This window comes from Osmerus eperlanus, chromosome 14 (assembly GCF_963692335.1).
Source record: "Osmerus eperlanus chromosome 14, fOsmEpe2.1, whole genome shotgun sequence".
Lineage (NCBI taxonomy): Eukaryota > Metazoa > Chordata > Actinopteri > Osmeriformes > Osmeridae > Osmerus > Osmerus eperlanus.
In genome coordinates, this window is record NC_085031.1 from 1,130,478 (window position 1) to 1,157,590 (window position 27,113).

The 27,113-nt window shown below is 41.2% G+C and overlaps 2 protein-coding genes across 5 annotated transcripts in view; one reads left to right on the plus strand and one right to left on the minus strand.

Moving 5' to 3' along the window:
- The first annotated feature begins 4,091 nt into the window (after positions 1-4,091).
- Positions 4,092-5,936, plus strand: LOC134034118 (vasotocin-neurophysin VT 1-like). The gene is made up of 3 exons (XM_062478481.1): positions 4,092-4,298; positions 4,750-4,954; positions 5,110-5,936. The coding sequence occupies exons 1-3, from the start codon at positions 4,176-4,178 to the stop codon at positions 5,244-5,246; spliced, it is 465 nt and encodes a 154-aa protein (XP_062334465.1). The 5' UTR covers positions 4,092-4,175; the 3' UTR covers positions 5,247-5,936.
- A 133-nt stretch (positions 5,937-6,069) lies between these two features.
- Positions 6,070-27,113, minus strand: part of ythdc2 (YTH domain containing 2) — a 66,775-nt gene continuing 45,731 nt past the window's right edge. For 3 of the 4 annotated variants that reach the window (XM_062478452.1, XM_062478453.1, XM_062478455.1), the window contains 8 exons: positions 26,581-26,776; positions 26,203-26,312; positions 25,767-25,886; positions 24,830-25,029; positions 17,501-17,678; positions 17,190-17,396; positions 10,986-11,168; positions 6,070-6,474 (listed from right to left, as the gene is read on the minus strand). In XM_062478452.1, the coding sequence (XP_062334436.1) occupies positions 6,340-6,474; positions 10,986-11,168; positions 17,190-17,396; positions 17,501-17,678; positions 24,830-25,029; positions 25,767-25,886; positions 26,203-26,312; positions 26,581-26,776 (1,329 nt within the window). In that variant the 3' untranslated portion in view covers positions 6,070-6,339. Of the gene's footprint in view, positions 6,475-10,985; positions 11,169-17,189; positions 17,397-17,500; positions 17,689-24,829; positions 25,030-25,766; positions 25,887-26,202; positions 26,313-26,580; positions 26,777-27,113 lie in introns of all 4 variants that reach the window. The other variant, XM_062478454.1, reaches the window with a different exon arrangement.

Genomic DNA, 27,113 nt, shown 5'->3' on the forward strand with positions numbered 1-27,113 from the left:
CAAATTTAAGACCTTTTTAAGACATTTTAAGACCATAAAGATTGAAATTTAAGACCTACACGACACATTACCCCAAAAAATATTCAGATCAAAGAAATTCTGAAAAAAACATTTTATTTCAATGAATTCAGTCATTGAAAGAGCATAAATTTAATTTACAGATACACACAGTAATTCACATTACACATTAGGATTATACATAGTATAATCACATTAGTCATTTTTGAATATTTTTTGGGCAAAGTTTGCAGCGAGCCTTGTACCTGGAGCTGGGTACCGCTTGTAACCAACAGCGGAAATCGCTGTGATCTAGCCATGTCTCGTTGAAAGTACACTTTCCCATTTTCCACACATAGCCGAACTTTAACAAACTCTGAGGAAGCGCAGACGTTTTTCGCCTGCAGGTATTGCATTTATAACAGGATTTGTAGTTTTATCACTGTGTACATACCAACACCAATATCCCCCAGAAAGAACTACAACACACCGAACCAACGTTCTGAGAGCAGCATTCTGCTGGTTTTGTTTGAAGACCTCCGCTTTGTAGGCTGCGACTCAATACCTTTTGCTACTTTGTCATAACTTTCTGCGTCCAGCGGTTCTGGAAATGGACCAGGGTAAAAGCTTTTTTAGACCTGACTAAATTAAATTTAAGACTTCTGATGAAAATCTGGCAGTTTTTAAGACGTTTTAAGGCCTTAAATTTAAAGTTCCGAATTTTAGACTTTTTAAGACCCCGCGGGAACCCTGTGAGTGACCGGTGGCGTAACATGTATTCTACTGCAATTTTGCACTCGTAGAAATTCTGTAATTTTCACAAATGTTGTGTAAAAGTGGTATTTTGATCGATATTGTGAGTACATGAACCCAAGTCTGCACGCTTGGCCATGACTACAACAGTGACCTTAAAGAACTACAACTCTGTATTAACTTGTCTAACACGCCCCTGAGCGTGGTGTACTGTGGGAAGGCGAGCGGTGCAGAGCGTTAAAAAACGCTGTAGTGGACACGTACCGTTAGGGTTAGTGCATATCAAAAAACAGACTAGGCCTATATATTAAAAAAAAAAATATATAAAAAAAACAAGGAAAACACTTTGAGGGCGATCATTGAGGGCCCCAAGTTTCAACTGCCAGGTAAAGGAATTCCGTAATGTAGGCAACGTAACAGATCTTCATCCACTGCCATGGACAAAATAGTCTCAAAAACCCTGAATCTGGCAACAATGGCTTTTGCGTATCTTACGTGCCTTGTGCGCCATTACGCCTATTGAACGCGCACATTTAAAAAATGCTCATCATTACGTTCTGCTAGATGACGGTAGAGACATGAGTAAAAGAAAATATGCAAGCGGTGCTCAAAAGTGCAGCAATAAACTGTCGTCTGAACAAGCTCGAGCAAAACACTCGAAGATTAAACACTTATTTAGACCAGCCAGAGAGTAATATTATCAACATCTCCACAGATGAAACACTACCGCAGCCGCAGGTAGCTAGCAGCAGCACATCTTCACCAACAATAAATATACTTGCTTAGCCTACTTATTGGAAAGAATAAATGTTTTCCTTTCCTCCATTGATTGTGTGTTATTTCGGCGATGCTATCCTTGATGCTGAACTATCAGAAGGCTAGCGCTGTCTTTGGTTTTGAACAATGACAAATGTGTGGCGGCCTGCGGAAACCCTTCACATCGTTAACATTTGGGTCTTTCTGGGTATTATACATATTTGTAAACTACAAACTCTCCTGAATAAAAATATGTTGAAATCACTCAGATATCTTTATCACAACTGAAGTTACATAATTTTAAAGTTGACCTGTGTCAAAAAGTGATAAGGGAGAAAATTGCATTCAAAGATTCCACTCCGTTTCATTTTAATTCTGTGGTGAATATGGAAAGGAAATCCCCACATCGTAATCACGTTGTGAATGTAAATGTTAGTTTAAGTATAGGCTACATGAATAACTTCTCAGCAAAAAAATTAAGTTTAACAGCCTGACTTCATTGTTCAGTTGTTTGGGGCTGCTGCAGCACTCAAAAGAGCAGGCAAACTGAGCATTTGAAATGGCTAGGAAATCTCACTAACCCATGTCCAAAAACCATTGAAATTAACTGTTTTTCATAAGTAATTATATAATTTTTGTACATTACAATGAAATTTAGGGTGTTAACTATAGAAAACATCAAAAATCTCAATTTTGACAGAAAACGATTTTCAATCTTTTATGGCTTATAGCCAACAAGGAGCGGCCGCGACATCCGACGGGTTTCCGCAGGATGCCACACAAATAGGCTGCTGTTGTGCTTTTGTTATTTTTAAACTTTTTTATTTCTCTCTCACATTGGTGAATATAGGCTATATTTAAAGGTAGGCAGCAATGTATAAGATAGGATGGAGATACATTTTGAGTGGATTTAGGGGAGGGGCCTCGAGCTCCGACTTTGCGGGGGGCCTCTGCAAAGTCCCGGCCGCCACTGGCTGTATCACGGGTACGAGCATTGTACTAGAACTATTTATATAATGGGGTTAGGATTTGCTTGTTGGTACTGATTCATTGATTTTATTAGCACTGATGAAGTGCAGTGTAGAGTATTTGACATTATTACAAATCCCAATTGACCGAGGTCTAAAGAATATCCTGATGCTTTCCTGCTTTCCTGCGTGACCCCCCTTTTTTTTGTTTGTCTTATTGATGCATTTAACATTCCCTGCTCTTGTTAACTACTTGTAGCAAGCGTCTAATTACATTTTACTATTCCACTGTCTCTCTGATACACAACATGCCACCTGTTATGACATGAAGAATTAACGCTTACTTATAAAGCCCCATTTGAATTGCAAAAAAACATAATTTATGCCTAAACAAAAACATGTTTCTAATGTCAATGCATGAAAATGGAGCAGTTCAAAACATTATTTAATTGTTTTCTCAGTTTCATTTCATGAAATGTTTAGTCATATTTAGTTTTTCTGTGCTAAACTGTTTTATTAAAATATCAGAAAATGTATCTAATCTAAGAAGAGTTTGTTTCAGTCCTACATATTTTAGATGTTCAAATGAAACAATTGAATAATTGACCAGGCAGTTTGTGTCTCCAGAATATGTAGGATTCTCCACGCCTATAGGCTACTGTATTGGTAATGTAAAGATTATGTACTTGACATAAATATGGTCTGTTAATATTACATAGGCTACAATAAAATACAATGTTGATGTAAGGAATCTGTGACTCATAATCGTCCTAATTTACTGAATTACTATTAGCTGTCTGACATCAATTTAGATTTTTTTCTTTTGGGTTGCTTTTCATGACTGTGCAATGTTTTGCAACCTTTGTTTGCGGCCTAGCATATGAGTAGCTGATTTAGTGTAACATTCATACATATTCAGACAGATTAGTGTTGGCAGCAGAGGTGTAAAGAAGGGACATCAGTTCCAGCTTCCGTTCACAGGGCCTGCTTGATAAAAAAAATAGTATTTTTACGCAGCCCCTGACTGAACATAATCTTCCCACCCCCTTCACATATTTGTTGCTTAAAACTTATATTTTTGATTTCCTTTCTTTTGCCAGACATTATCCAAATCTTGTCCAGTAAGTTCAATCGTTGCAATAGGCTATTAACATTTTGACATTTGGCAAGAATTTAAACACATTAAAGATCTAAGAATTGAATTGTGCCACGGAATGTTTGGTAAAGGCTAAATTTAACCTTGATTTACAGCTTTACACATCTACAGCATGTGTCACACGAGTTCTAAACTTCGTTGCTGTGTTTCTCCCACCAGTCAGACATATACAATTTAAAACGATGGCTAAGCTAAAAGGAATTTCACCAAAAACGAAGAATTGAAAAAAACATGGTCTGTAATCATAACCTACTAAAAACAAAGACATGCTCTGTGAAATGTTTTTTTTATTTTTGTCGTCTTTTAACAACTAGGACTAATACAGACAAGCGTAACTTTTACAACTGAATGATTAATTATCAATTATCCTTGGGTGGGGGTGGTTCAAGAAGAGCTTCAAGAATATACATTTGATGACGTAGAGAGAAGCGTCTTATTTATCCGTGACAGACGGTTCTAATAAATAACAGAAAGATCTCACAGTCGAGAAAGAAAATATATCCAGTCGAAGAGTCCACCTGAACCTACCGTTTAATTTAAGCGCGATGCCAGATTCAACACTTGCACTGCTGTGTGTCCTGGGACTCCTGGCAGTCTCCTCGGCATGCTACATTCAGAACTGCCCAAGAGGGGGGAAACGCTCCTTTTCCGAGTCCGCCACACGGAAGGTAAACATCATGGTTTTGATTTGGTTTTACTTTGTTTATTCATGTGTTGGTCTTTTGATTTCTCCCTTGACTGAGGAAAAAACATTATGCTTCCCATGTGCAGCCTAATTTCAATGCGCTCATGTCGATTTGTTGCAAAATATCAACGTAATTTGCCTATATGGATACCAATATAATGCAATAAGCATTTGAAAGAGACTGGACGTGCTGCGTAATTTGAGATATCCTAAATGCATGCATGGTCCGTCTTGATGTATGACTCCTTTATGTATGGCCATGACTAGTATATAGTGTTTTGTTTTACTTTGTTACTCTGTTAAGGATGAAGTGGCATACATACCGTTGAGGTAGCCAACAATGTTCCCATTTTCCACCTTGGTGGGAAATGTGCGCAAAGATCTTGTGCTTGTTGCTGCGCTCTGGAACTGACAACAAGCATTTCTGTTTTCAGTGCCTGTCTTGTGGTCCTGGTGAAGGGGGACGCTGCTTTGGCCCCAGTATCTGCTGTGGTGAGGGGATTGGCTGCTTTGTGGGCTCCCCTGAAGCGGCACGTTGCGTGGAGGAGAACTACCTGCCTTCTCTCTGTGAAACCGGAGGAAGAACATGTGGCTCTGAGGAAGGACGCTGCGGATCGGAAGGGATCTGCTGTGACTCGGGTAGGAGGCCATTTAGATAGGTGAAACTGTCATAGGCTACTTTTGTTATTTAATTTACTTAACCTCTGGTGATAGTAATAACCTCCAGATAGGAAAGAAGAACCCTCACTAGATTATGATAAAATAAGTTGAATATATAAATGTGTTCTTTTCAGACGGCTGTGTGCTGGACCCAGACTGTCTCGATGAAAGCAAACGTCGTCCGGTCAGCGAGCAGAACGCGACACTGATGGGTAGCCCCGCAGACTTGCTACTGCGGATGCTGCATGGCACCAGCAGGCGGCGAATTTAGTAACAGACATGTAGTCCCAAGCCATATTTGTCAAACCAAGTACTGCAAAATCAAATGTACTCTTAACCCTATCACAAGACTGCAAAAGAGAGCTTGCTACATGAAGTGAAATGAGCCCTACATTGTTTACTTTTCGCTGTTTTAATATGTAATTTCTAATGCTTCAATTCAAATATGCATTGTACAACCCAGACGTGGAAGTAAAATAGAAATTAAGCAATTAAATGTTTTTTTGCACTGTTAAGATGTGTATCATTTGGCTTTCCATGTTACCAAATTAGTTTTTAATGATAAGCCAGCACAAAGCCATTGATTCCAAAATTAAATTAAAATAATTTCTTTAACAATACAACCTTGAAACTGGCTAAACAAAACAGACTTAAGTCAATCAGGTAAAAAGGAATTTCTCCTTCAGCGAAGATAAAATGCAAGCCCATCTTAATAATTACTTTCACTTGGCAAGGTTCCATTTAAATACATTTTCTAAAATGTTCTCAAATCAGTTCAGTCTAGTAACACATATGTAAGTACAGCAGAAATAAATGATTGGTAAAACAACAAAACCACCCTAAAGCAAACCATCTCATGTGGTGACAGATTATGTAGTCATTCTCACTGACATGCTTGAACATGAACATTAGATTCTACACAATAACCAAACGCACTTTGTTTTTTTCCCCTCAAAATGAAGGGTTGTGGACAAAAAGAAGATTGGCTGCTATTGGGACATTCTGAAACAAAGCTGACCCTCACACAGTTACTTATATTTTGCATTGACATATTGTGAATTAACATCTGCCATTTTGGATTGACAACAACATTTTACATAGTTCAGCCTTTCTTCTGGTGTAATGCTAAATAGACATGTTAAGTTAGGAGATCCTCAATGTCTCGGTCGGGCATGTTATGGTTAAAGAGAGAGGCTACGTGGAATTAACTTACTACACAACCCACTATTCCTCGTCAAAGCATTGCTTGTACAAACCAATCAATAGCAAAGTGTAAGTGAACATTAACCTTTTGATTCCGTAAAACAAGTTTGGTTAATCACTTTCTCTCTCAGGAGGGAAACACCACAGCATGAGTAAGGGACTCAGTTTAGGTGTAATGCCGTCATGTCTGGTGATGAGGCCTGTAGTTGTACCTCGTGTTGCAGGTACTGTTGTGTTTTCCCTGAGAGTCTCTCCCATAGGTGCAGTAGCTGGCCACCCGACTGGGGCTCCAACTCCTGCAAAATGGAGTGTGAATAGAGAGAAGGGAGCAGAAAAAGCCATTAGATTTGCCATATGGCAAATAGTATGAGTATACTTGTCAGTATATGGACTAGTGTTGTCACAAAAACCGGTACTCTGGGACCAAGTCGGTACTCCAAAAAAAAAATAATAGTACAATACCAAAATATTTGAAGTTACGGTAGTACCGAGTACAGCTGGTACCCATGCAGAGTCAGGAACCAAAAAGATCTCACCACAAGTCGCTAGTGGCTCTCTGAAATATTGTTAAACGTCACTATATATTTGTCGCTAGTCATTCGATTAGATTTTTTGTCACTAGGGAAAGCAAAAAGTCGCTAAATCTAGCATCTTTTGCAGGAGCTCCACTAAAACCTGTCAACAAGAAAAGTGGAAAGAGCCCAGTATGGAAATACTTTGGCAGATGACAATGGGAATATCATGGATCACCAAAAACCAATTTGGAAACATCAACATTCATGTACTTTATATAAAGTACTTCAAAGTATACCTTGGAATACTCTAAAGTAACCTGTGTAGTGCACTTTCAGTTCATGAAGTTTACTTCCTAAAGTACCTCAAAGTATACTTTGCAATACTTTCAAGTGCACTTTCAATTAATGTAAGTACTTCAAGAAGTAAACGTAATAAATGTCAATTTACTATGATTTACTAATATATTGAAATGTTTAGAGGGCCCTCAAACACCGCCAATCTTGTGTCACTTGACGAGAACGAGGGCTCTCGCCAAGTGACACTGCAGATTCTTAGCTGAAAGAAGCTATTTACTGCGTATGCACTAACGTTGTAATAATCCAGCTCTTCTAATCAAACGTAAAAGTCATTTAACTCATGGTTACAATGGTGAACCAGCACAACAATGACAACTAGAGAGGGTACAATTTCTGGGGAAATTGTAGGGTGTGCTTGCTTGCGTCGGTTGCACAGGGGTCCGTTTTTGAATGACATTTTTACAACTGATATTTCTGTATATTTTATATAAAAATGCATACTTATTATTTATAAAGATTACATAGATTTAAAAGCATTTTTTTTGCTGCTCATTTACAACTGAAAATACGAGTGAAGTGTAGAATGAAATAGATGTCTTCTCATTTCCCCTGCAAGAGGCAGCCTCAACGTTGAATCAAAACGAATACATTTGGCAGACCGGTGTAAAAATTGACCTAATCTCTATGACTTAAACGTCATTTTAAGTTTTTCCCTTCTCATGATATTTTCAGGCATTTAGCCTACTCATATTGCATTCATTCATTAATAAAGAACCCCCTTTGAAGATTATTCTACGACGTTACCGGCAGTAGAAGATGGAATCGCGATTCAAACAGTACCATCTGCTAACTGAAAATATGCCCCCAAAAACGTAAATAAGCTTGACATTTATTTAGTGGAAAATCGCTCATTCATAAAAAGCTCACTGGTAGGGATCATTGTCAGTAACAACGCAAAATGCGATATAGCCCTGTGTGGAGAAGCTGCCCCGGTAAATTCTACTACTACAGTACAGTACTAGACTACTGCTGTGTTTGTCTTGGTAGCGATTGTGTTGGTTGAATTGGATTTAACGTTCCGTTGTACGGTTTAGGCTGAAATGAATTATTTTCATGAACAGATTGACAAAGTTTAGGCTGTGGCAATGAAGTTCAGGTTAGTAGTTAGACTTTTGATTTAAGTAAGGGGAGTGCCGAACATGTTGTGTAGATGTTTTTGTAGTGTCTCGCGTAGGCTACAGCGTTGCAGTGAGCTACACTGGTTTGAAACCACAGGTAATGATAATTTCACCCACAAATCGTTTACTTGTAATGCAATGTCATAATAAATCCTACAACGAAAATGTATTTGTGAGGAATGTTTATTTTAAAGATTGAAAACAGATGCATCATAGACCACTGTAGTATGTGTTGCCCGGGCAACAGAGGCTAATGTCATGATGCTAATGCTTCAGTGAAATAGTAGACTACCGTTTCCAAAAGTAGATGTGGGCCCCTTCCTTAATAATATCAGCTAATATTGTACATTACATTTCATAATTGTGTTTCACATCACAAAGTAAAATGAGTAAATAGTTATCACCCTGGCCTCTTTGCTTGTGGCGTTCCTGCAGCTGCCTTGCAGTAAAGCTATAGTTAGCCTAGCTATCCCCCATGTTAACAGACGTGAAACGAATGTTCTGCTACAGGTAGTCACGTGTGTTTTCGTGACGTTAGTGACGTAGTGACGTTAGTAACGTCAGTGACTGTGGCTAGCAAATTAGCCACCGTTAGCTTCACTTTTCACCACAAAAACGCAATTTCTACTTAAACCATGCAACTGAACGTAAATAAAAATACAACCAACGCAATCGCTACCAAGACGAACCTTTTGACACCGCCGTTGTGTATGTAGTCCAAATATTGACTGATCCTTAGGGGGGCGAAAATAAACAATAATAAATAAATAAATAAATAAATATATATGTGAGAGAACAAAGGTTGTGCTCTCGCCGAAGGCTTGAGCACACCCAATTACCACGCAACAAAACACTACATTCTAAGGAGACACATTTAAAAAACGAAATTCATGAAGTTACATTTGTATTTCGAACAAACGTTTCGAACAAATTTTTTCACGTCGTTATTTCGTTCTTCAGTCAGTTTAACAGTATAACCTTCAAATGCATAATGCAACCCTTCTGTCTGCTTCTTTCTCAAATAGCTTTTTCGTTTTTTCCATTAATACTCCAATTGATAATTATTAGTATAAGAGTATTGGGCTTCAAAATGTTTTGGCAGTAATTAAGGTTACAGCAATTTTTTGGGGGTACAGGAGTACCCCAAAAAATTCAATGTGCAATGCATAATAGATTTTCCTCATTTCCACATGAATAATTAGAATAAGATGGATCAAAAATGTTTTACCTGTAATGTACTTTAAAAGTATTTTGACTGTTTTTGCAGTAAAATAATAGAAAACGTACATCCTACTCCAGAAGAAATGTATACCATTTTCTGTTTCGAAGCATACTTCTTAAAAGTATATCAAAAGTGAACTATTTTCTAAGTATACGGTATTTCTTCGAATAAACGCCGCCCTCAAATAAACGCCGCACCAAAAAAATCTGAAAACGGTTATTTAATTGGTTAAATTCAACCCCACTATTTATTACAAATGTACATAACTTTCAGCACAGCTTTCTGTTTGAAAGCTAATGTGTATGAACATTTCGGCATGCTGCTTCAGATTTCTACACAATGTAGAACACTTGAGACAGTTGTACTACCAACGCACACCTAATTGATTGCCAATGAGAAAGGGAGTTGCCGCACTCATAGACAAACAAAGAATAGACAAGGAGGTCAGCGGTAGTAAATGAAACCTGTGTTTTAGCAGCATGATTCATTTGTCACAATGCCAGCAACGAAGTTGTCTATGGCTGCACTGCAGATACAATTCACGAAACCCCCTTACTAATTAAAGGCCGCCCTCGAATGAACGCCGCCCTCGAATAAACAGCGCACCAAAAATGAACGTTATTTAATAAATGCCACAGCGTTTATTAGAAGAAATACGGTACTTCTTAAACGTATATCAAAAGTGAACTATTTTCTAAGCATACTTCTTAAAAGTATATCAAAAGTGAGCTAAAAGTCTACTATCCATATTTTAGTATACTTATAGTATACTTTATTATACTTATTTTTTGTAAGGGATCGTTTGCCGAAATATCTGTGTTGGGGTTTGGGATGTATATTTACATTTAACAGCGTTTTGCCACTCTTTAGGACTCTCTAGAGCCCCATGAGGCAGGTTGAATCTGAGTTTGCTTTATGTCAACACATAGTCCACACACATTTTTTGACTTTAGGCCTACATGCATTGTGATTGTATTAATGTTCTTTTGTTGTCATAAGTACAGCCATAGATATTGTAGGTGACTGTTAATGTCAACAAATAAGTATTGTTCAGGATCTGTTTTTTTGCTTTAGTATTGAAAATGGTATTGAGTACCGTGAAATTTCACTGGTATTGGTACCGACTACTGAAATGTTGGTACCATGACAACCCTAATACGGACATCTGCTTGTTAAAACCTCTCATTCTAAAATCATGGGTATTAGTATGTTAGTTGATTAGACCTGGCTTGCGATGGCATTGATCCCAAATATGTTAGATGGTGTTTAGGTCAGTGATCTGTGCAGACCAGTCAGGTTTTTCTAGACCAAACTTGCCAACACATTTTTGTATGGAGCCGACTTTTCATACAGAAATGTTTTGTCATGTTTGGTGTGGGAAAAAAATAAATTCCCCCATTGATTCCGATGGTTTTGGAATGAGATGCTCAACAAGCAGGTGTCCGTATACTGAGCGATGTCCACATACTATTGGCCATTTAATGTAGGCACGGTTTCCTGCACACACCTAGATATTAACAGACCTATGACTATCTTTGCGTGTATTTCATTTGTTGTGTGTACTTTTGTGTACAACTTGTTAGTGACTCTTTTACCTGTCCGTCCCTGCTGATCTGGACCTTCTTGTTGTCATTCCAGGGGTTGAGGATCTGGTGGGCACACTGGAATGGGAGGCTCTCCTTGCAGATCCACTCCACACAGAAGACCCCACCAAGCCCTGTAGACCCCCAGTCCTGACAGCACTCCTGGCCGATGACCGATGTCATCCGTGCATAACCCTGATAAAAGTACAAATTTAAACAGCAAACAGAGTCGTCCATACCCATGTCAACTTCTGAAACGTACACGTGTACATATTCAGGCAACGAAAATCTCATGACGAATTTCGATGACATTTTGTAAAACAATATTGTGTCATTATTTGCCTTGTGTACAACTAATAGCTATTTTGCTTTTGGAATAAATACTGTAAAAACAGTGCAACAAACCAATAAATAATTATAAAATGAATGCTACAGTCACAACTTTTGCAATGAAAAATCCCCCTGGACTTTGCACCCCTAGCCCTGTAAGACCCAAACATGAAAATAATATCCAATAAAAGTGAGATGATGTTGTAAGAGTCTTCTGATGAAGATAATGAAAGATTATTTAAAAAAAATAAAATTGTAAGTTTTTAGGGCAACGTTGTAATATTGCAACGTTGGGCCTAGTTGGGAGCAGAATTTCAGCATTTGCTCTCAAACTGTCAGAACAAATACACAAAACAACTGCTGGTTAATTTGGAGTGTGTATTGCTTACTGGCACTATAACAGTACATTTCATTAATAATAATCACCCAACAGTCATATTTTTATGAATCATAATTTATTAAAAATCTATAAAAACTGGATAAAATATTATACAAAACAGAATGAAAACTTCAAAGAATCAGTGTCCTTGCAATTTCAAGTCCTTTGCAAAAAAGTGTTTACTTTCAATGGTAGTCCCAAAAACTGTTCCTTTCCTCCGAAAAGCAGAGACGGACATTGCACTTTCTGCAAAGCATACTGGAATATCCTTTCATTGTCTTCTCTGAGCAGTCACAGGTCTCTGAGGTGTCACTCTTATCGATGTCAAAGGGCTCCTACTGGCTGAAGATGGCCGCCCTCTCCTTGGTGTGAAAGCTGTGTTTGTCAGGATGAGAGAAGAAGCTAGTTGTGCCTAAAACAGTCTCCTGTTCAACATGTTTTTCTTTGGAACATTGAGAGCTTTGCAGTCCCGTTTGTAGAGGAGCCAGGCGTTGATCACGGCAAGGATGATGGTGTGCCAGAAGATGACCAGCGGCGTGATTTCATGGGGAACTTATATTTGGCTGCAAAAGAGTCCAGCAAATCCACACCACCCATGTATTGGTTGTATACTCCCACAATATGAGGTCTCTCAACTTCAATGTAGGATTTGGTGGCTTTGTTCCAGCGTTGAATCTTTTGTACAGGATCAGTGACAGCAAAGGATGACACGAGTGTGACCGCCCTGTTGTCAAACCATTTGACAGCGCATATGTTGTGGTTTGCCTCCACTCTCTTGTCAAAGCTTCCTCTGCCCTTTTTCTTCAAGATCTTCTCATCTTCAAGGTTACAGTTTGGTAAGCGCACTTGCCTGGTTGTTCCCACATAATGAATTCCACGATCAAGGAGCCGAACTACTAATGGGACACGTGAAGAAGTTGTCTGCATAGACCTTGTAGTTTTAACCTCCTGGAAGCGTGCTTCATCACAACGTCCCCTGACATTCCAAGTTCGGATTTGGCTCGTTTTCCATCGACACTGCCTTGGTACACATCAAAGTCACAGATCATGCCAGAGATTCCAGTTCTGACCCACAATTTAAATCCCCATGGGTTAGGTTTGCCTCGCATATATTGTTTTATGCTGCTGAATTTCCCCTTGAATGGAATCTTCATCTCATCCACTGAGTTGTGCTCTTCGGGTACCACTTGCAGGCACTTCTCTCGGAATGAGTCAAGCCACGGTCTGAGTTTCCACAGTTTGTCTTTCTTCATGGTCTCTGGCATTGTCAGGTTGTTGACAAAATGTACTGATGTCAGCAGGGATTGGAACCTGTGGCGTGACATCACATCAGAAACCGGGGTGTAGCGCGTGTCTGACTCCCAGTACATACGGACCCCAGACATTTGCACCAGGCCCATCTTCAGGTACATGCCAATCATCTGTTCAATTTCCTTGGTGTTTGTGTTTATATTTGTTCCAGTCTTTTGAAAGCTGTACTGATTAGTGTGTTCTGTCAGAGCCTGAATCATGTTGTCGGACACAAACATCTGGAAGTACTCCAGTGGTGTGTGGAGGAAAACGTCTTCACTGGTCAAGTCTGGACCAGAGAAATCAGTATTAGGACTGATGAAATCCTTTTTCAGCTACCGATACCGGTCCCGGGGCATAGTCAGTTTAGTTGGTTGGCTTGTGTTGGTTCGCTCAATGTCATTGTCATCATCCTCAGTTGGACAATCAGTGGGTCTCTTATTCTCTTTTTCCACTTCCTCCAGATCTTGAACCACCTCCTCATCACTTGAATCACTGGTGTCTGACTCCATGTCAACATCGCTCTCTCCATTTTAGACGGCCTCAATGACATCGTGGACACTGAAGAAAGCTCTCCTTGCTGATGTCATTCTGAAATGGAAATAATAGTTAGAGAATGTTCAAGTATAACTAATTCCAATGCAAATTAATCCTATTCAGGCAATACATTCCACTGAAGGCACACAATACTGTCTGGATAGCCTAATGTGCTACTTACAAAAGGAAAATACAACCCCCCAGAACTCTTACATCCCATTACATTCCAGAACATTCACACCTGTCCCTAAACAATGCACCATAAATGCAACCCCCACATTCCAAAACATTTACACTTGTCCCTGAACAACCATCCTCCAAAGCATTACACAAACATTATCTGGCTTGAGATATTTGGGCAAACAAACAAAGTCCAGATATAAAAACTTATATTTCACTGCTAACAAAGAAATAACATTGGTTTAGGGTTAGCTAACCCTAACCCATTTAGAATTATTCAAATCTGGTCTAAACTTAAAATTATAACAAATAACCCATTTATAAAGTGTTAATCATCAAATAGATTATATTTTTGTAAGTATTTATCCTATATCTTAACATTTGAGAAGTGGAATGTCGTGTGCAAGGTGCCTGTAGTGTGCAAGGTGCACATGGTATTTTAGCTACCCTTTTCACCCAACGTTGCAAAATTACAACAATGACATAACAAGCTAAAAATCTAATGTTATGCATGAATTTCAAAATAACTTAATATTTACATAAACTACATATTATAACAATCACCCCAAAAAATATTTCATGAAATTTACTTACTTCAATGTTGAGATATACAGTTGAATGAAACAAGGAGATGCATTTCCAGGAAAGTTGGCAGGTAGAGTGAGTTCATGGCCTTCTGGCCAGACCTATATACACATTTACAATCCAATGGCATTGCAAGGCAATTCAATAGGACCCATTGACTATGTAAATGTGGTCTTTTCCCCAAAAGGTTTTTGAAAAATCCCTCGTCCTCCTGGGGGACTTCAATGCTCATGTGGGCAATGACAGTGAGACCTGGAAGGGCGTGATTGGGAGGAACGGCCCCCCCAATCTGAACCCGAGCGGTGTTTTGTTGTTGGACTTCTGTGCTAGACACGGCTTGTCCATAACGAACACCATGTTCAAGCATAAGGGTGTTCATATGTGCACTTGGCACCAGGACACCCGAGGTCTCAGTTCGATGATAGACTTTGTAGTCGTGTCGTCGGATCTGAGGCCGAATGTCTTGGACACTCGGGTGAGGAGAGGGGCGGAGCTGTCAACTGATCACCACCTGGTGGTGAGTTGGCTACGATGGTGGGGGAAGACGCCGGTCAGGCCTGGCAGGCCCAAACGTAATGTGAGGGTCTGCTGGGAACGGCTGGCAGAATCCCCTGTCAGAAGGAGCTTCAACTCCCACCTCCGGGAGAGCTTCGACCATGTCTCGGGGGAGGCCGGGGACATTGAGTCCGAATGGGCCATGTTCCGGGCCTCCATTGTTGAGGCGGCTGACCGGAGCTGCGGACGCAAGGCGGTCGGTGCATGTCGCGGCGGTAACCCTCGGACTCGGTGGTGGACGCCGGAGGTGAGGGAAGCCGTCAAGCTGAAGAAGGAGGCCTATCGGACTTTGTTGGCTGGTAGGACTCCAGAGGCAGCTGATGTGTACCGGCAGGCCAAGCGGAATGCGGCTTTGGTGGTCGCGGAGGCAAAAACCCGGGCGTGGGAGGAGTTTGGCGAGGCCATGGAGAATGACTTCCGAACGGCTTCGAAAAGGTTCTGGACCACCATCCGGCGACTCAGGAGGGGGAAGCAGTGCACTGTCAACGCTGTATATGGTGGGGATGGTGCGCTGCTGACCTCGATGGGGGACGTCCTGGATCGGTGGAAGGAATACTTTGAAGACCTCCTTAATCCCACCAACACGCGTTCCGACGTGGAGGCAGAGTCTGGGGACATCGGGGGGGGCCCTTCTATCTCTGGGGCTGAGGTTGCCGAGGTGGTTGAAAAGCTCCGCGGTGGATGAGGTCCGCCCGGAGTTCCTTAAGGCTCTGGATGTTGTAGGGCTGTCTTGGTTGGCACGACTCTGCAACATCGCGTGGACATCAGGGACAGTGCCTCTGGACTGGCAGACCGGGGTGGTGGTTCCCCTCTTTAAAAAGGGGGACCGGAGGGTGTGCTCCAACTTTAGGGGGATCACACTCCTCAGCCTCCCTGGGAAAGTCTATTCAGGGGTGCTGGAGAGGAGGGTCCGTCGGATTGTCGAACCTTGGATTCAGGAGGAGCAATGTGGTTTTCGTCCTGGCCGTGGAACTGTGGACCAGCTCTATACCCTCGGCAGGGTTCTGGAGGGTGCATGGGAGTTCGCCCAACCAGTCTACACATGTTTTGTGGATTTGGAAAAGGCGTTCGACCGTGTCCCTCGGGGGCTCATGTGGGGGGTGCTCCGGGAGTACGGGGTACCGGACTCCCTGATCGGGGCTGTTCGGTCCCTGTACGACCGGTGCCAGAGTTTGGTCCGCATTGCCGGTAGTAAGTCGAACTTGTTCCCGGTGAGGGTTGGACTCCGCCAGGGCTTCCCTTTGTCACCGATTCTGTTCATAACTTATATGGACAGAATTTCTAGGCGCAGCCAGGGCGTTGAGGGGGTCCGGTTTGGGGACCTCAGGATCGGGTCGCTGCTTTTTGCGGATGATGTGGTCCTGTTGGCTTCATCGGGCCGTGACCTCCAGCTCTCACTGGAGCGGTTCGCAACCGAATGCGAAGCGGCTGGGATGGGAATCAGCACCTCCAAATCTGAGGCCATGGTTATCGACCGGAAAAAGGTGGAGTGCAATCTCCGGGTCGGGGAGGAGATCTTGTCCCAAGCGGAGGAGTTCAAGTATCTCGGGGTCTTGTTCACGAGTGAGGGAAGGATGGAGCGCGAGATCGACAGGCGGATCGGTGCGGCGTCCGCAGTGATGCGGGCTCTGCATCGGTCCGTCGTGGTGAAGAAGGAGCTGAGTCGAAAGGCGAAGCTCTCTATTTACCAGTCGATCTACGTTCCTACCCTCACCTATGGTCACGAACTGTGGGTAGTGACCGAAAGAACGAGATCGCGAATACAAGCGGCCGAAATGAGTTTTCTCCGCAGGGTGTCCGGGCTCTCCCTTAGAGATAGGGTGAGAAGCTCGGTCATCCGGGAGGGGCTCAGAGTAGAACCGCTGCTCCTCCGCGTCGAGAGGGGCCAGTTGAGGTGGCTCGGGCATCTGATAAGGATGCCTCCTGGACGCCTCCCTGGTGAGGTGTTCTGGGCACGTCCCACTGGGAAGAGGCCCCGGGGAAGACCCAGGACACGCTGGAGGGACTATGTCTCTCGGCTGGCCTGGGAACGCCTCGGGGTCCCCCAGTAAGAGCTGGTGGAAGTGGCCGGGGAGAGGAAAGTCTGGGCCTCCCTGCTTAGGTTGCTGCCCCCGCGACCCGACCCCCGGACAAGCGGAAGATGATGGATGGATGGTTTTTGAAAATGTGTTTTTTGGAGCGATAAAAGTAACCTTGTAATATTGCAACAAGGGGTCTTACAGGGCTAGTCAGGACCCACTGGTTAACCAACATATAAAAAAACTTATTGATCATAAAATGTATATGCTTCCATTTTTACTGTTTTAATTTCTGATACAGAAAAGCAGTAACTGTGACTATATATGTATTAACTCTTCTACCTGGAAGTGTCCTGAGCCCTGGACTGAGAAGATGAGGAAGACCTGACTAGAGTCCATGAAGGCTTTGTTGAGTTTCAGCTCATTGCTCGGTGTGGTGGACCAGATGCCTCTCTGCTGGGAGATCTCAATGTTGCGAAGATTGCTGCTCTTCATTATAAAGTAGCGCAGTGACGCACTGCCTGGCCGTGGAGAGGGGGACTTGGAACACTGAGGGGAAAAAGGAAAGAGTGAGAGTCAATGGTGCCTGAATCCGGCAGCATAATGAATAAAACTAATGCGGAGCTTTAAAAAAGAACAATCCTTGTGGATACCTTTCCTGATGACGTAGACGAGGGGCTGTTGCAGGGGCTTGGGAGGCTGATGGAGTCAGTAGACTTGGTGGAAGATTGGTCCTCTGAAGAGCGTTTGGAGTATAGGGAGGGGCCCTTTTCTCTGGTGTGGGGCTTGGTCTGGAAGAGGACAGGGGCAGGGGATAACCTGGAGGAAGACCTGAAAGATGGTTGGTGTCAAAGGTGAGCTTACATGTGTTAATATACATTCTTATATTCTTATAGTTGAGTTTGTTTATTGTTGCATAAACTGGCATGCATGGCAAACACAGAACAATTAAAGTATTCCTTGCAAGTGGGCTGTCAACGTAAAAAATCTCCCATAAATAGATACACATTATATAAAGTAATAATGCTACTGATAAAACAAAGATACAACTATTAAAAAGTATTGTTTTCCATTTCATCCAATACAGAAAAAATACAACACAATAGCTTGATGCTGTCCATACATACAGTTAAGGTCCCAAGTATTACCCCCCCCCCTTTATAAAATCAAACAAAACCTGTAGCTTTTTACTTCCAAAAGAACAAAGACAAAATCTCAACTAAGTTTGATAAGATATTTTACTGATGCATTGGGTTGAAACAAGAAAAAACTAAATGACAAGGGCAAAATGATTAGCCCTCTAACAATTAATAGTCAAAAGTGTAACCTTTCTGACTCACAACGGAAAGTAACCTCTTACTGTAGGTCCTAACTAGGTTGGTATGTCTCAAGGGATCTTGGCCCATTCCTTCTTGGCAAATTGTTCCAGCTCATCCACATTAAATAGTTTTCGCGCATGGATCTTAACACTAGAAGTGCAGAGCAGTGAAGTGAGAAGATTTATTTATTTTTTTACTTTGCACTCAAATTCATGAACCCTGCTTTCTTGACTTTTACTAGATATGTGTGTTTTATCACCCAGTGTTTTTACATTTACTAAATCACACCAGGAAGCTAACTTATGGCTATTTTGCTCATGTTTTGGTTTTGTAGGGCTGTATTGGCAGATACCTGAATAATACAGCCCCTTTGTCACTGGTCACCCAGACACTCGTCTGGGACAGTCTTTGATTTGCATGAATGCTGAATCACACTTTATTGACACACCTCTGGAAAGGTGGTCTCAACAGTTGAAGAGGAAGGTGGACCAAGGAAGACTGAAATTATCATTAAAAGTTTTGTTCTTGTAAATATAGTTCTAAACAGCTTTTAATGTCATGTTTGATATGATTTTGTTTCTTATTTTATGTACGACATTCTAGTAATACTTTTAATGTTGTAACATGCATATTTACAGGGTTTACAGAGATTGTGGATGCAGTACATGTTAACATATTCCCTTGTCTTGCAAAGGAATCACACTTGGCCTACTGCAGCGTTGAGTGATAGCTAATTTGAATTTGTATGCGTTAGACAACCTTTCTGTCATATGGCCGGTGTCCCCATTTTAGTATGCAGGTTTGGGTGTATATAGTAAGAAGTTTTGTTTGTCGAGTTCTGTTTACGATACAGCTCCGGGGCGTTAGGCGTCTAGTTTCATTGTGAATACCTTTCTTAACGATTGCTCTGAAGGTATGATTTGTATTTGATGATGTTTCATTTTTATTATATTGATTATCTTACTATAATAAACTATTCAATGTGCATTTTAAGTTACTTGTCTTCCTTGTACTTATCTATCACGCAACGGCGGTGAAAACCTTGATCTAGTTTGGTTGATGCGGATTATAAACATGAAGTAGGTTTTAACTTAAGGCCTCTGAGTCACATACAGTGGACTTCCATGCTCCGAAGGTAATACCGTAGCCTCTGAGGGGTCAGTTTACATACTGTGTTGATGGTTAAATCCATATTATAGTAGAGAAACAACTGATTTGTGAGTATGCATACTTTAAAGGGGTAATTGATTGCAGAACCGAATTTACCTTGTCACAGTTGAATAAAGACAGTTCAGTGGGTAAAAGAGGTTTTGGCTCTGGTATGTACCTTTGTCACGTCCCAAAATTTGCTGCGCACTGCTCTGTGTACTACCACGGAATTACAAAGAAGAACGTTTTTCAAGGATATTGAAAATGGACTACGGTCTTAAATGCAGTGTTCCAGCCTGTACAGAGAATGCTGACGCTTCTCAGAGTCTTCCCAAGGAACCAAACACTCGACGGGCTGTGATGTTTGTCTATGAGAAGAACCATTTCACAGAGGACAGTTTTGAAAACCTAGGACAATGTAAAGCAGGATTTGCTATGAAGCTGTTGCTGAAAATAGGTGCTGTTTCAACCTTATGTTTATCACAACCGCAAGCTGTAGTATGATGTTGTCGCCTACATTTATTAGCAATGCTAACGTATCCTGCCTGTATCTAGCATCGGTAGAATGTGTGATGATTTAGTTTATTGGCGATGGGGCTAACGTTATTTCATGTTCCTGACTGTGTTTCATTCAAATAAATAACCTGTGTTGTCATGTAAATCTACAATTCAAGATGCATGTTTGTCCAGATCTATTTTTCAGCAAGATAGCTAGAGCTAACTCAGCTGAGTTGAATCACGATAGTTTGTTTGCTAAGCTGTAGTGCTAACGTTACCCACCTAAGTCGATCCTGTTTGCTTCGAAAACAGAAATGGAAACAACTAACGTAATCATTTCAAATGATATCTAGTCAATCTGTTGAAAACAGTGTTGTGTAGACACAATATATTTATTTTAGTGGTGGGCCGTTATCGGCGTTAACGTGCTGCCACTCTTATCGTCGATAAAAAAAATATCGCCGTTAATCTATTCTCAAAGTTGGGTTGGGAGCTGGGTCTATACTACGCAAGCTATGATGACTTTCACCTTGATATTTTAGCACGGATGTGTACCTAGCCGAATTGCACTGTAGGGGGCGAGAACGAGTCTTCGAACCTGTGTGTATGCCTTGTGTATGAAATTATCACATCAAACGTGACGTGCTAACATGGATGCAGCTATGAAGCCGCCTGGTTTGCTTCAGGGAGAATGTATTTTTAAGAAGCTTCCCAATGGAAACCTCGACAAGACTAAGGTTGTTTGCACCTTGTGCTATGCGGAATTAGTTTACTGTAGGAGTTCTTCCAGTCTCAAATACCACCTAAACGCAAAGCATCCCTTAGCTAATGCGGAAGATGCCGGGCCGAGCACTGATGTAGCGCAGGGGAAGAGTTGTTGTCAAACTACGATGTTTGAGTGTAACCGAGGCAAGCCCGTCAGCACAGCTCTATCAGCCAAGCTAACTAATATAATAAACAGTTAATAAACACAAGTAAATCTTATTGAACATAATTTGTTTTCATCACCAATTATCATAATAGAACAGCTTTCTCAAGCAGTTTGTGATGCATTTTGGAAACAGGAGATGAGCTCCTGGTCTAATGCGCCACCTGGCTTGAGAAACCCGTTCTCAAAGACTTACTTTTAGTCCTTATTTGCGTAGCACAAATATTCTGAATGCCTTCGGCGGAATTCAAATGAGCCATTTTAATCTAGATTAACGCCAAGATTATAGTGAGATTAATCTAGATTTTAAAAATTAATCTATGCCCACCACTAATTTTTTTCAAGTCTTCACCTTCGATGTTTCAGTGAGTGCTGTTGGCCGTGTTGTGTCTTTGCTCCGCAGCTTCACTCGTTGTAAACAAACCAATCAGCGCGCAGCTTATCTTTGTTTTCATGAGCATACCATAAAAGGGAGAAAACCTAGCGTTTTCATCCTGGGGCTATTTCACAGGATGCATCAGGGCTCATAGAACAGCACCTGGGCCATTTTCAGCCCAACCAATGTTACATACCCTATTCGGAGACCTTAAAGAACAGTGTGAAATACCCCCAAAAAACAGTCAATCACCCCTTTAAGGTCGGTGCTCTGATCAAGCAGACGATTTTTACCTACGTCAGAGTTTCCTGTCATTAACTGTTTAGCGCTCAAGGATACTTGTGCACATTTGTAAAATTGGAGTCAGATATTAACAAGTAAATTCTCCCTGAACATCTAACAGAATTGTTTCCCAAGCCGGGGACAAACACAAAGCGTCTCCGGCTAGGGCTGTGCAATTAATCGAATTTTGATTGCGATTTTGATTTTTGGGTCAAACGATCTCCAAACTCATATAATCGAGTTGAAACGATTAATTTGGCATTTTTCATTTTACAGTAGGCCTAGAGAGTTTCTGAAAGAGACACGCACGCGCAATTCAGTCCTTCCCCCAAAAGCATTCAACGCAGCGAGAGGGAGTTCAATCTTTAACCTGCATTTGTCATCAGGTAGTATATGCCAGTGGCAGGAGGCGGGACATGCCAGTGAGCCGCCAATCAGCAGCATCGACCGCTGACAGCCAATTGCACGAACGAATACCGAGCGAGTTCGTTGTTAAAATGTAACTTATCTACAAGCTAATAAAAGTTGTAGTAGACCTACCATGTGGAACAGACGTGTTATTAGTCTAATATGTAGACCTATAAGTAAATATCAAGTGTTTAAAGACCTTGTGGCAGACCTACCGTGTGTTGAATATTAAAGTTTTAGTAACGTTACAGTTTGATAGTCAAGTCATTCGTCAGTATGTGTTCGTGCATTTGGCTGTCAACGGTCGATGCTGCTGATTGGCAGCTCACTGGCATGTCCCGCCAGTGGCATGTACTTCTTCCTCATGCCACATGTCAGTTAAAGATCTAACACCTACTGAACGCTGCCCTACTGACTAGCAACACTCACTCACTATCGTGATTATGTTTTTTCCCATAATCGAGCAGCGCATTCTGGCATTTTTGTCCCTACCTCTCAAGGCTCCCTTGCACAAGTCTGTCATTCAGACAAAGGTTATATAGCCTAAACTAGAGAGGGTACAATTTCTGGGGAAATTGTGGGGTTTGCTCCTGTATTTTTGTACGCCCTTCGACTGGTTAGCTCCTGCGATTCCCACACAGCAGAATTGTAGTAGTTAGCTAGCTCTACAATTTACCGGGGCTAGGTCTGAATCTAGTCGGAATTTAGCACTAATCTAGTGCTAAATAACCATTTACCTGGTCGGCTCCATGACGCCGGGTAAGTAGGGCTTCTGAGACTGCTCACCAAAAGAACGAAGGGGAACCCACTTGTCTAGCAGATGAGGACATGTTGCCTCAAGCTTCCTAGACTTTTAGCTACGGTACTAATACTGAAGGCTTACTGATATCGCTGTGACTATGTTACTAGAACGGCGTATCTACGCGTTGTTGCTAACGTATGCTGACGTTGTGACGTTAGGCTTGCACTGAGTTCCCTTTGGCCACACAAGGCACTTTTTGCCACAAAAACTTAATTCAACCATAAACCGTGCAACGGAACGTAAAGAAAAATACAAGCAACTCAACCTGGACCAAGACAAACATTTTGACACCTACGTTGTCTATGTAGTCCAAATATTGAGGGATCCTTAGGCTCTCTCGAACGAAGGCTTGAGCACACCCAATTATAGTTATATGTCAAGCAAAATATGTATAGCTTATGTATAGCCTCTAATTATGTGCAAAATGATGAAGACAATGTAACTTATTTTTGTAAAGCGTATAAATATAACTAATAAATGCATTTTGCATATTTTCACGAGTGAAATGAATCATATAACATGACTTTGATTCTTCGACAATTTTGCAAATTGTAGGCTAAACCATTTTTTATATAGGTAGGCCTATTAAAAGGAGATGACGGCATGGGCGAGGGCTGTTATAATAACTGTATTCACAATTGTGTAAACGATTGTTCTTGAAAGCCTGTAATTTATAATAATTAAGAGACACAGACAAACTACAGGGCTCCATGACTCCTTCACTCCTGCGGTTGGCCACTCTTTCCACTCTCTTCGCACACAATTTCTTCCTTCATAATCAAAGTCCGCCTTTTCTATACCCTACCTAACATAATAAGAGCACACAATGAAATAGCTTACAAAAGCATTTCTGAAATATCGAGAGGTATAAATGAGTTGAGTATATTTCTTATTTATTAGAATTTTTTATGATTTTCCTTTCCAGTCTTAGATATCTTGCTTGTGATGATGCAACGTACAGCTGTTCTCGACACAGTGAAACGCTTGGAATTGGCAGAATAACCGTCCCCCTTAAGGGAATCCACTACCTTCTTTTTGAAGTCCAGACTTATTTCTTTGTTATTCATTATTCATTATGTAATTACTTCTTACAAAGAATGCAAGAGTGGTGCCTCTCAATCTAGTCTTTAAGTGCCACTAGCCCTGTTCATTGGAGTCTATATGGAGTGTGAAAGAATTTTAGGACATATGTACAATGTATGTGTTTTATAAGTGGGAATCTGTAAGCTCCTTTGTTCATTGATAAAGGACAGCCAGTGGCTAGTTTAAGTAAGGTCAAGAGGGGTTTGTATGACTTATAGGAATGTAAGGGGCTGAAACTCTGTGGGACACTTTACCCTGGAGAATGGGGATAGAATCTTATATGGCCTTTTATCTTGTAGTAAATGAAGTCTGATTGTCTTAAGGTATTTATGACATGAGGGGAAGTTCTAGAAAAGTTAAATTGAAGCTGCTGCTTTGAACTTTTGGCTATAGAGATCTTGTCCTGTTTCATTGTTGGTATGTAATTAATTCTTGTTTGAAGATGATCACACAAAGGACAGTTGACCATTTGAATGGCCAACTGCTGTAGCTTTATTGGGGAGAAATGTAACATCAAAGAAGCTTGGGACACTAGGTCCTGAAACTGTTGTAACTGTCACTGTATTGTGTACTTTGTATTCTTTAAGGGAATGAGCTAATCACAGAGACAGCTACATTAATTGATCGATGTATAGAATATAAGTTTATATAAGGCCATATGTATGATGTTCATCACCACTCTCTCGAATGACTATTTTAGTTGTCCTCCGTTATGACATGGTCACATAGTGCTCTGTTTGCTAATGTACTGTACTAACTAAATACATTTTATTAAGCCGGCATCTGGACTATTCAAATTACACAGTACTGTCAGAAATTTCCTTCACAAGAGTTCAGTGCTGTTTGATTAGTTGAGTCATTCAAGTCAGATGGAGTTCAGGTGTAGTTTGAAAGCTAGTAGTAGTTTACATTTTCTAGAAGAATTCACATATGGGCTATTCATTTTGACCACCCCAATTTTCAATACATTTGTTATACAGCAATTTAAAAAAGAAAATAATATATGTACCAAATAGGGGCCTTTTAATTGATATTGATTGTCCAATGTTTACAGTTACAATTTTAAGAAAATATACCATATTCATTAGGGGATAATCATTTTGGCCTTAGCTTGTAGCTTGATGATCCCCTCTGCACCTGTCATTGCTAGCTTGTGGGGGGAGGAGATGGAGGTCGTTGGGGAGGTTAGGATTGTCCCCTGCTGCAAGGTTCCTCCTGCTGTTGAGGTTTTTCCAGGAGGGGATCTGGGGCGGCTCATCTGAAGACATTGGCCGGGGCCTCTGGCCAATACCTGTGGGCTGCTGCAGGCCTGCAGACTGCTCCTCTGAGCCAAGCACCTAAAACAAGAAGGTAAGATTAGTTAACAAATGAAGAAAACATGCCATTCAGTTCTAGATACTGTGAATCTTTGTGTGGACCCGCTAATATGGAATCCTACAAGGATCAATATGTGGCAGTTGTGAGATGAGTATGTGTGTGGAGTGTAAAGGTATAATTGTAAGGCTGGGTGTCAACCTGCCCCCACCTCTCATATGCTAAAATCTGGAGTTGCTCGATAGGGTATCAACTTGATGGCTCTCACACCCCATTGTGTAACTTACTGTAGTATTGCTAATCATATGTTGATAAGGGTCAAGATTTGGTCTGATTGGTTGTTCTTGTGTATAAAATGATTTGTGATGCATTGTTCTGTGGATTCTTGATCTCCTGAGACCTTCTCCTCAGCTCTGGCTTGTACTCCTTCTCCTTCCTCACATCTTGCTTTCTATCTCTGGTTTTACAATAATCATGGTAGATAGGTAGGTAGGTAAGAGTTAACCTTCATTTTGTAACATGTTTGCCTTGTAATTGATTTCATTTATTTGCAATGTTATTAAATGTATATTTAATGTAACCTTACTCTGACCATTATTGCTCTTATTTAACCCATAGAGTCAAGTAACTGTAATTCCATTGGTATTAACATAAGTTGGTTCATGTTAATACACTGTTCAGTTTCCCATCTTCCTTTAAACCATGGGGGAATTAGTTTTGGTTGTTTGGCCAATATTTAACCCCTACAGTATGAACCCACCGACACCAGGGCTCGTATGGTCGCCTCATCCAGCTGGGACCATGGCTTGGAGGGGGAGCGGATTCTCCTGAGGAACAGCCCATGCCACTTCTGTCTCAGCTGGAACACCAAGCCTGCTACCTGAGGGAGAGAGAGAGGGGAGTAAGTGTACTGAAGCTTAAAGAAAATGCTTTTGCTTTAATTATAATTGAATTATTTCTAGGTGTTTCTAAAAGGATATGAATATTGCATGGCTGATTTTTGTTTTGCTACAATGTAAACTGAAGAATTACTTATATTTTGTATTTCCAACAAAAGAAATGGTGCATGATTTGAAAATGCACAGCCATGACTGTATGAATGAGGTTACTAAAGTAGATCAAACTTCAAACAGACGAATCAAGCAAGACAGCTACACAGTGTCACAGCTGGCAAGCCTACGGTCTAACGTCCCTACCTCTTGGTCCAGTTTAAAGTTCAGCCACTCGTCAATCTTCATCTGGGCCAGGTGGGTGGTGGTGGAGTGGTCCTCCATCTCGCTGTCACTGCTCTCATTCACAACCTCATCTACAGCAAGCAGATGAGAGTTCATTCTCATCAACCAACTTGCTACCACACAATACAATGAGTAGAGATATTCGAGTCGTTACAGAAGCAGAGGCAACAACAAAATACACACAGAATTGTGTAGGCCACAGAAACCCTTTTTAACGTAAACAGTGTTAAACTATGGGTAAAGAGCACCACACTTTACCATGTTTTTTTATGAAAGGACAATGAATATAAACAAGGGACCCTTTCACCTGAAAGCATAATCTTACTGTAAAAATCGTACCTTTTTGTTCAGTGGGATCTTGCAAAGCGGTGCTGGGTAGCTTGGCGCAGCCTCCAAAAATGGCTACTGTGACAGGTGACACTACAGAACAGCAGCGGATACTGGCAATCCTGTGCGCTCTTGTCATCTCGTCAAAGATGAGCCAATCAGTGGGGAGCGCCTGGATGGCGGCCACCTGACCATTGGCCGGGGGGATCTGGATAGACCAAAAGAAAAATGTCTAGAGTTTAGAACTTTGTAATGCGCTTTTAAGTAGGATCAGGATTTTTGGGGCCGATCACTAGAAGCAGTATCAGTTTCAACTTTCATGGCGATTAAACCCCTTTCTGATTCTGATTAAGTGGTCTATTTGAAGCCTTCTATTTATCATGTAGCATTATCTATTTAACTATTCTTAACAACAATGTCTATTAAAGGGGGTCATTGAATGCAAAACTGAGTTTACCTTGTCATAGTTGAATAACGACAGTTCGGTGGGTAAAATGGACATACAGTGAAACTCAAAGTTCATTGACACCTCTTTCCTATGCAAA

Bases quoted from the DNA above. Each gene is read 5' to 3' on its own strand.
- LOC134034118 (XM_062478481.1), top strand. From the start codon at position 4,176: ATGCCAGATTCAACACTTGCACTGCTGTGTGTCCTGGGACTCCTGGCA. The intron at 4,299-4,749 runs GTAAACATCATG...TTCTGTTTTCAG, and splicing joins CCGAGTCCGCCACACGGAAG to TGCCTGTCTTGTGGTCCTGG. The intron at 4,955-5,109 runs GTAGGAGGCCAT...TGTTCTTTTCAG, and splicing joins AGGGATCTGCTGTGACTCGG to ACGGCTGTGTGCTGGACCCA.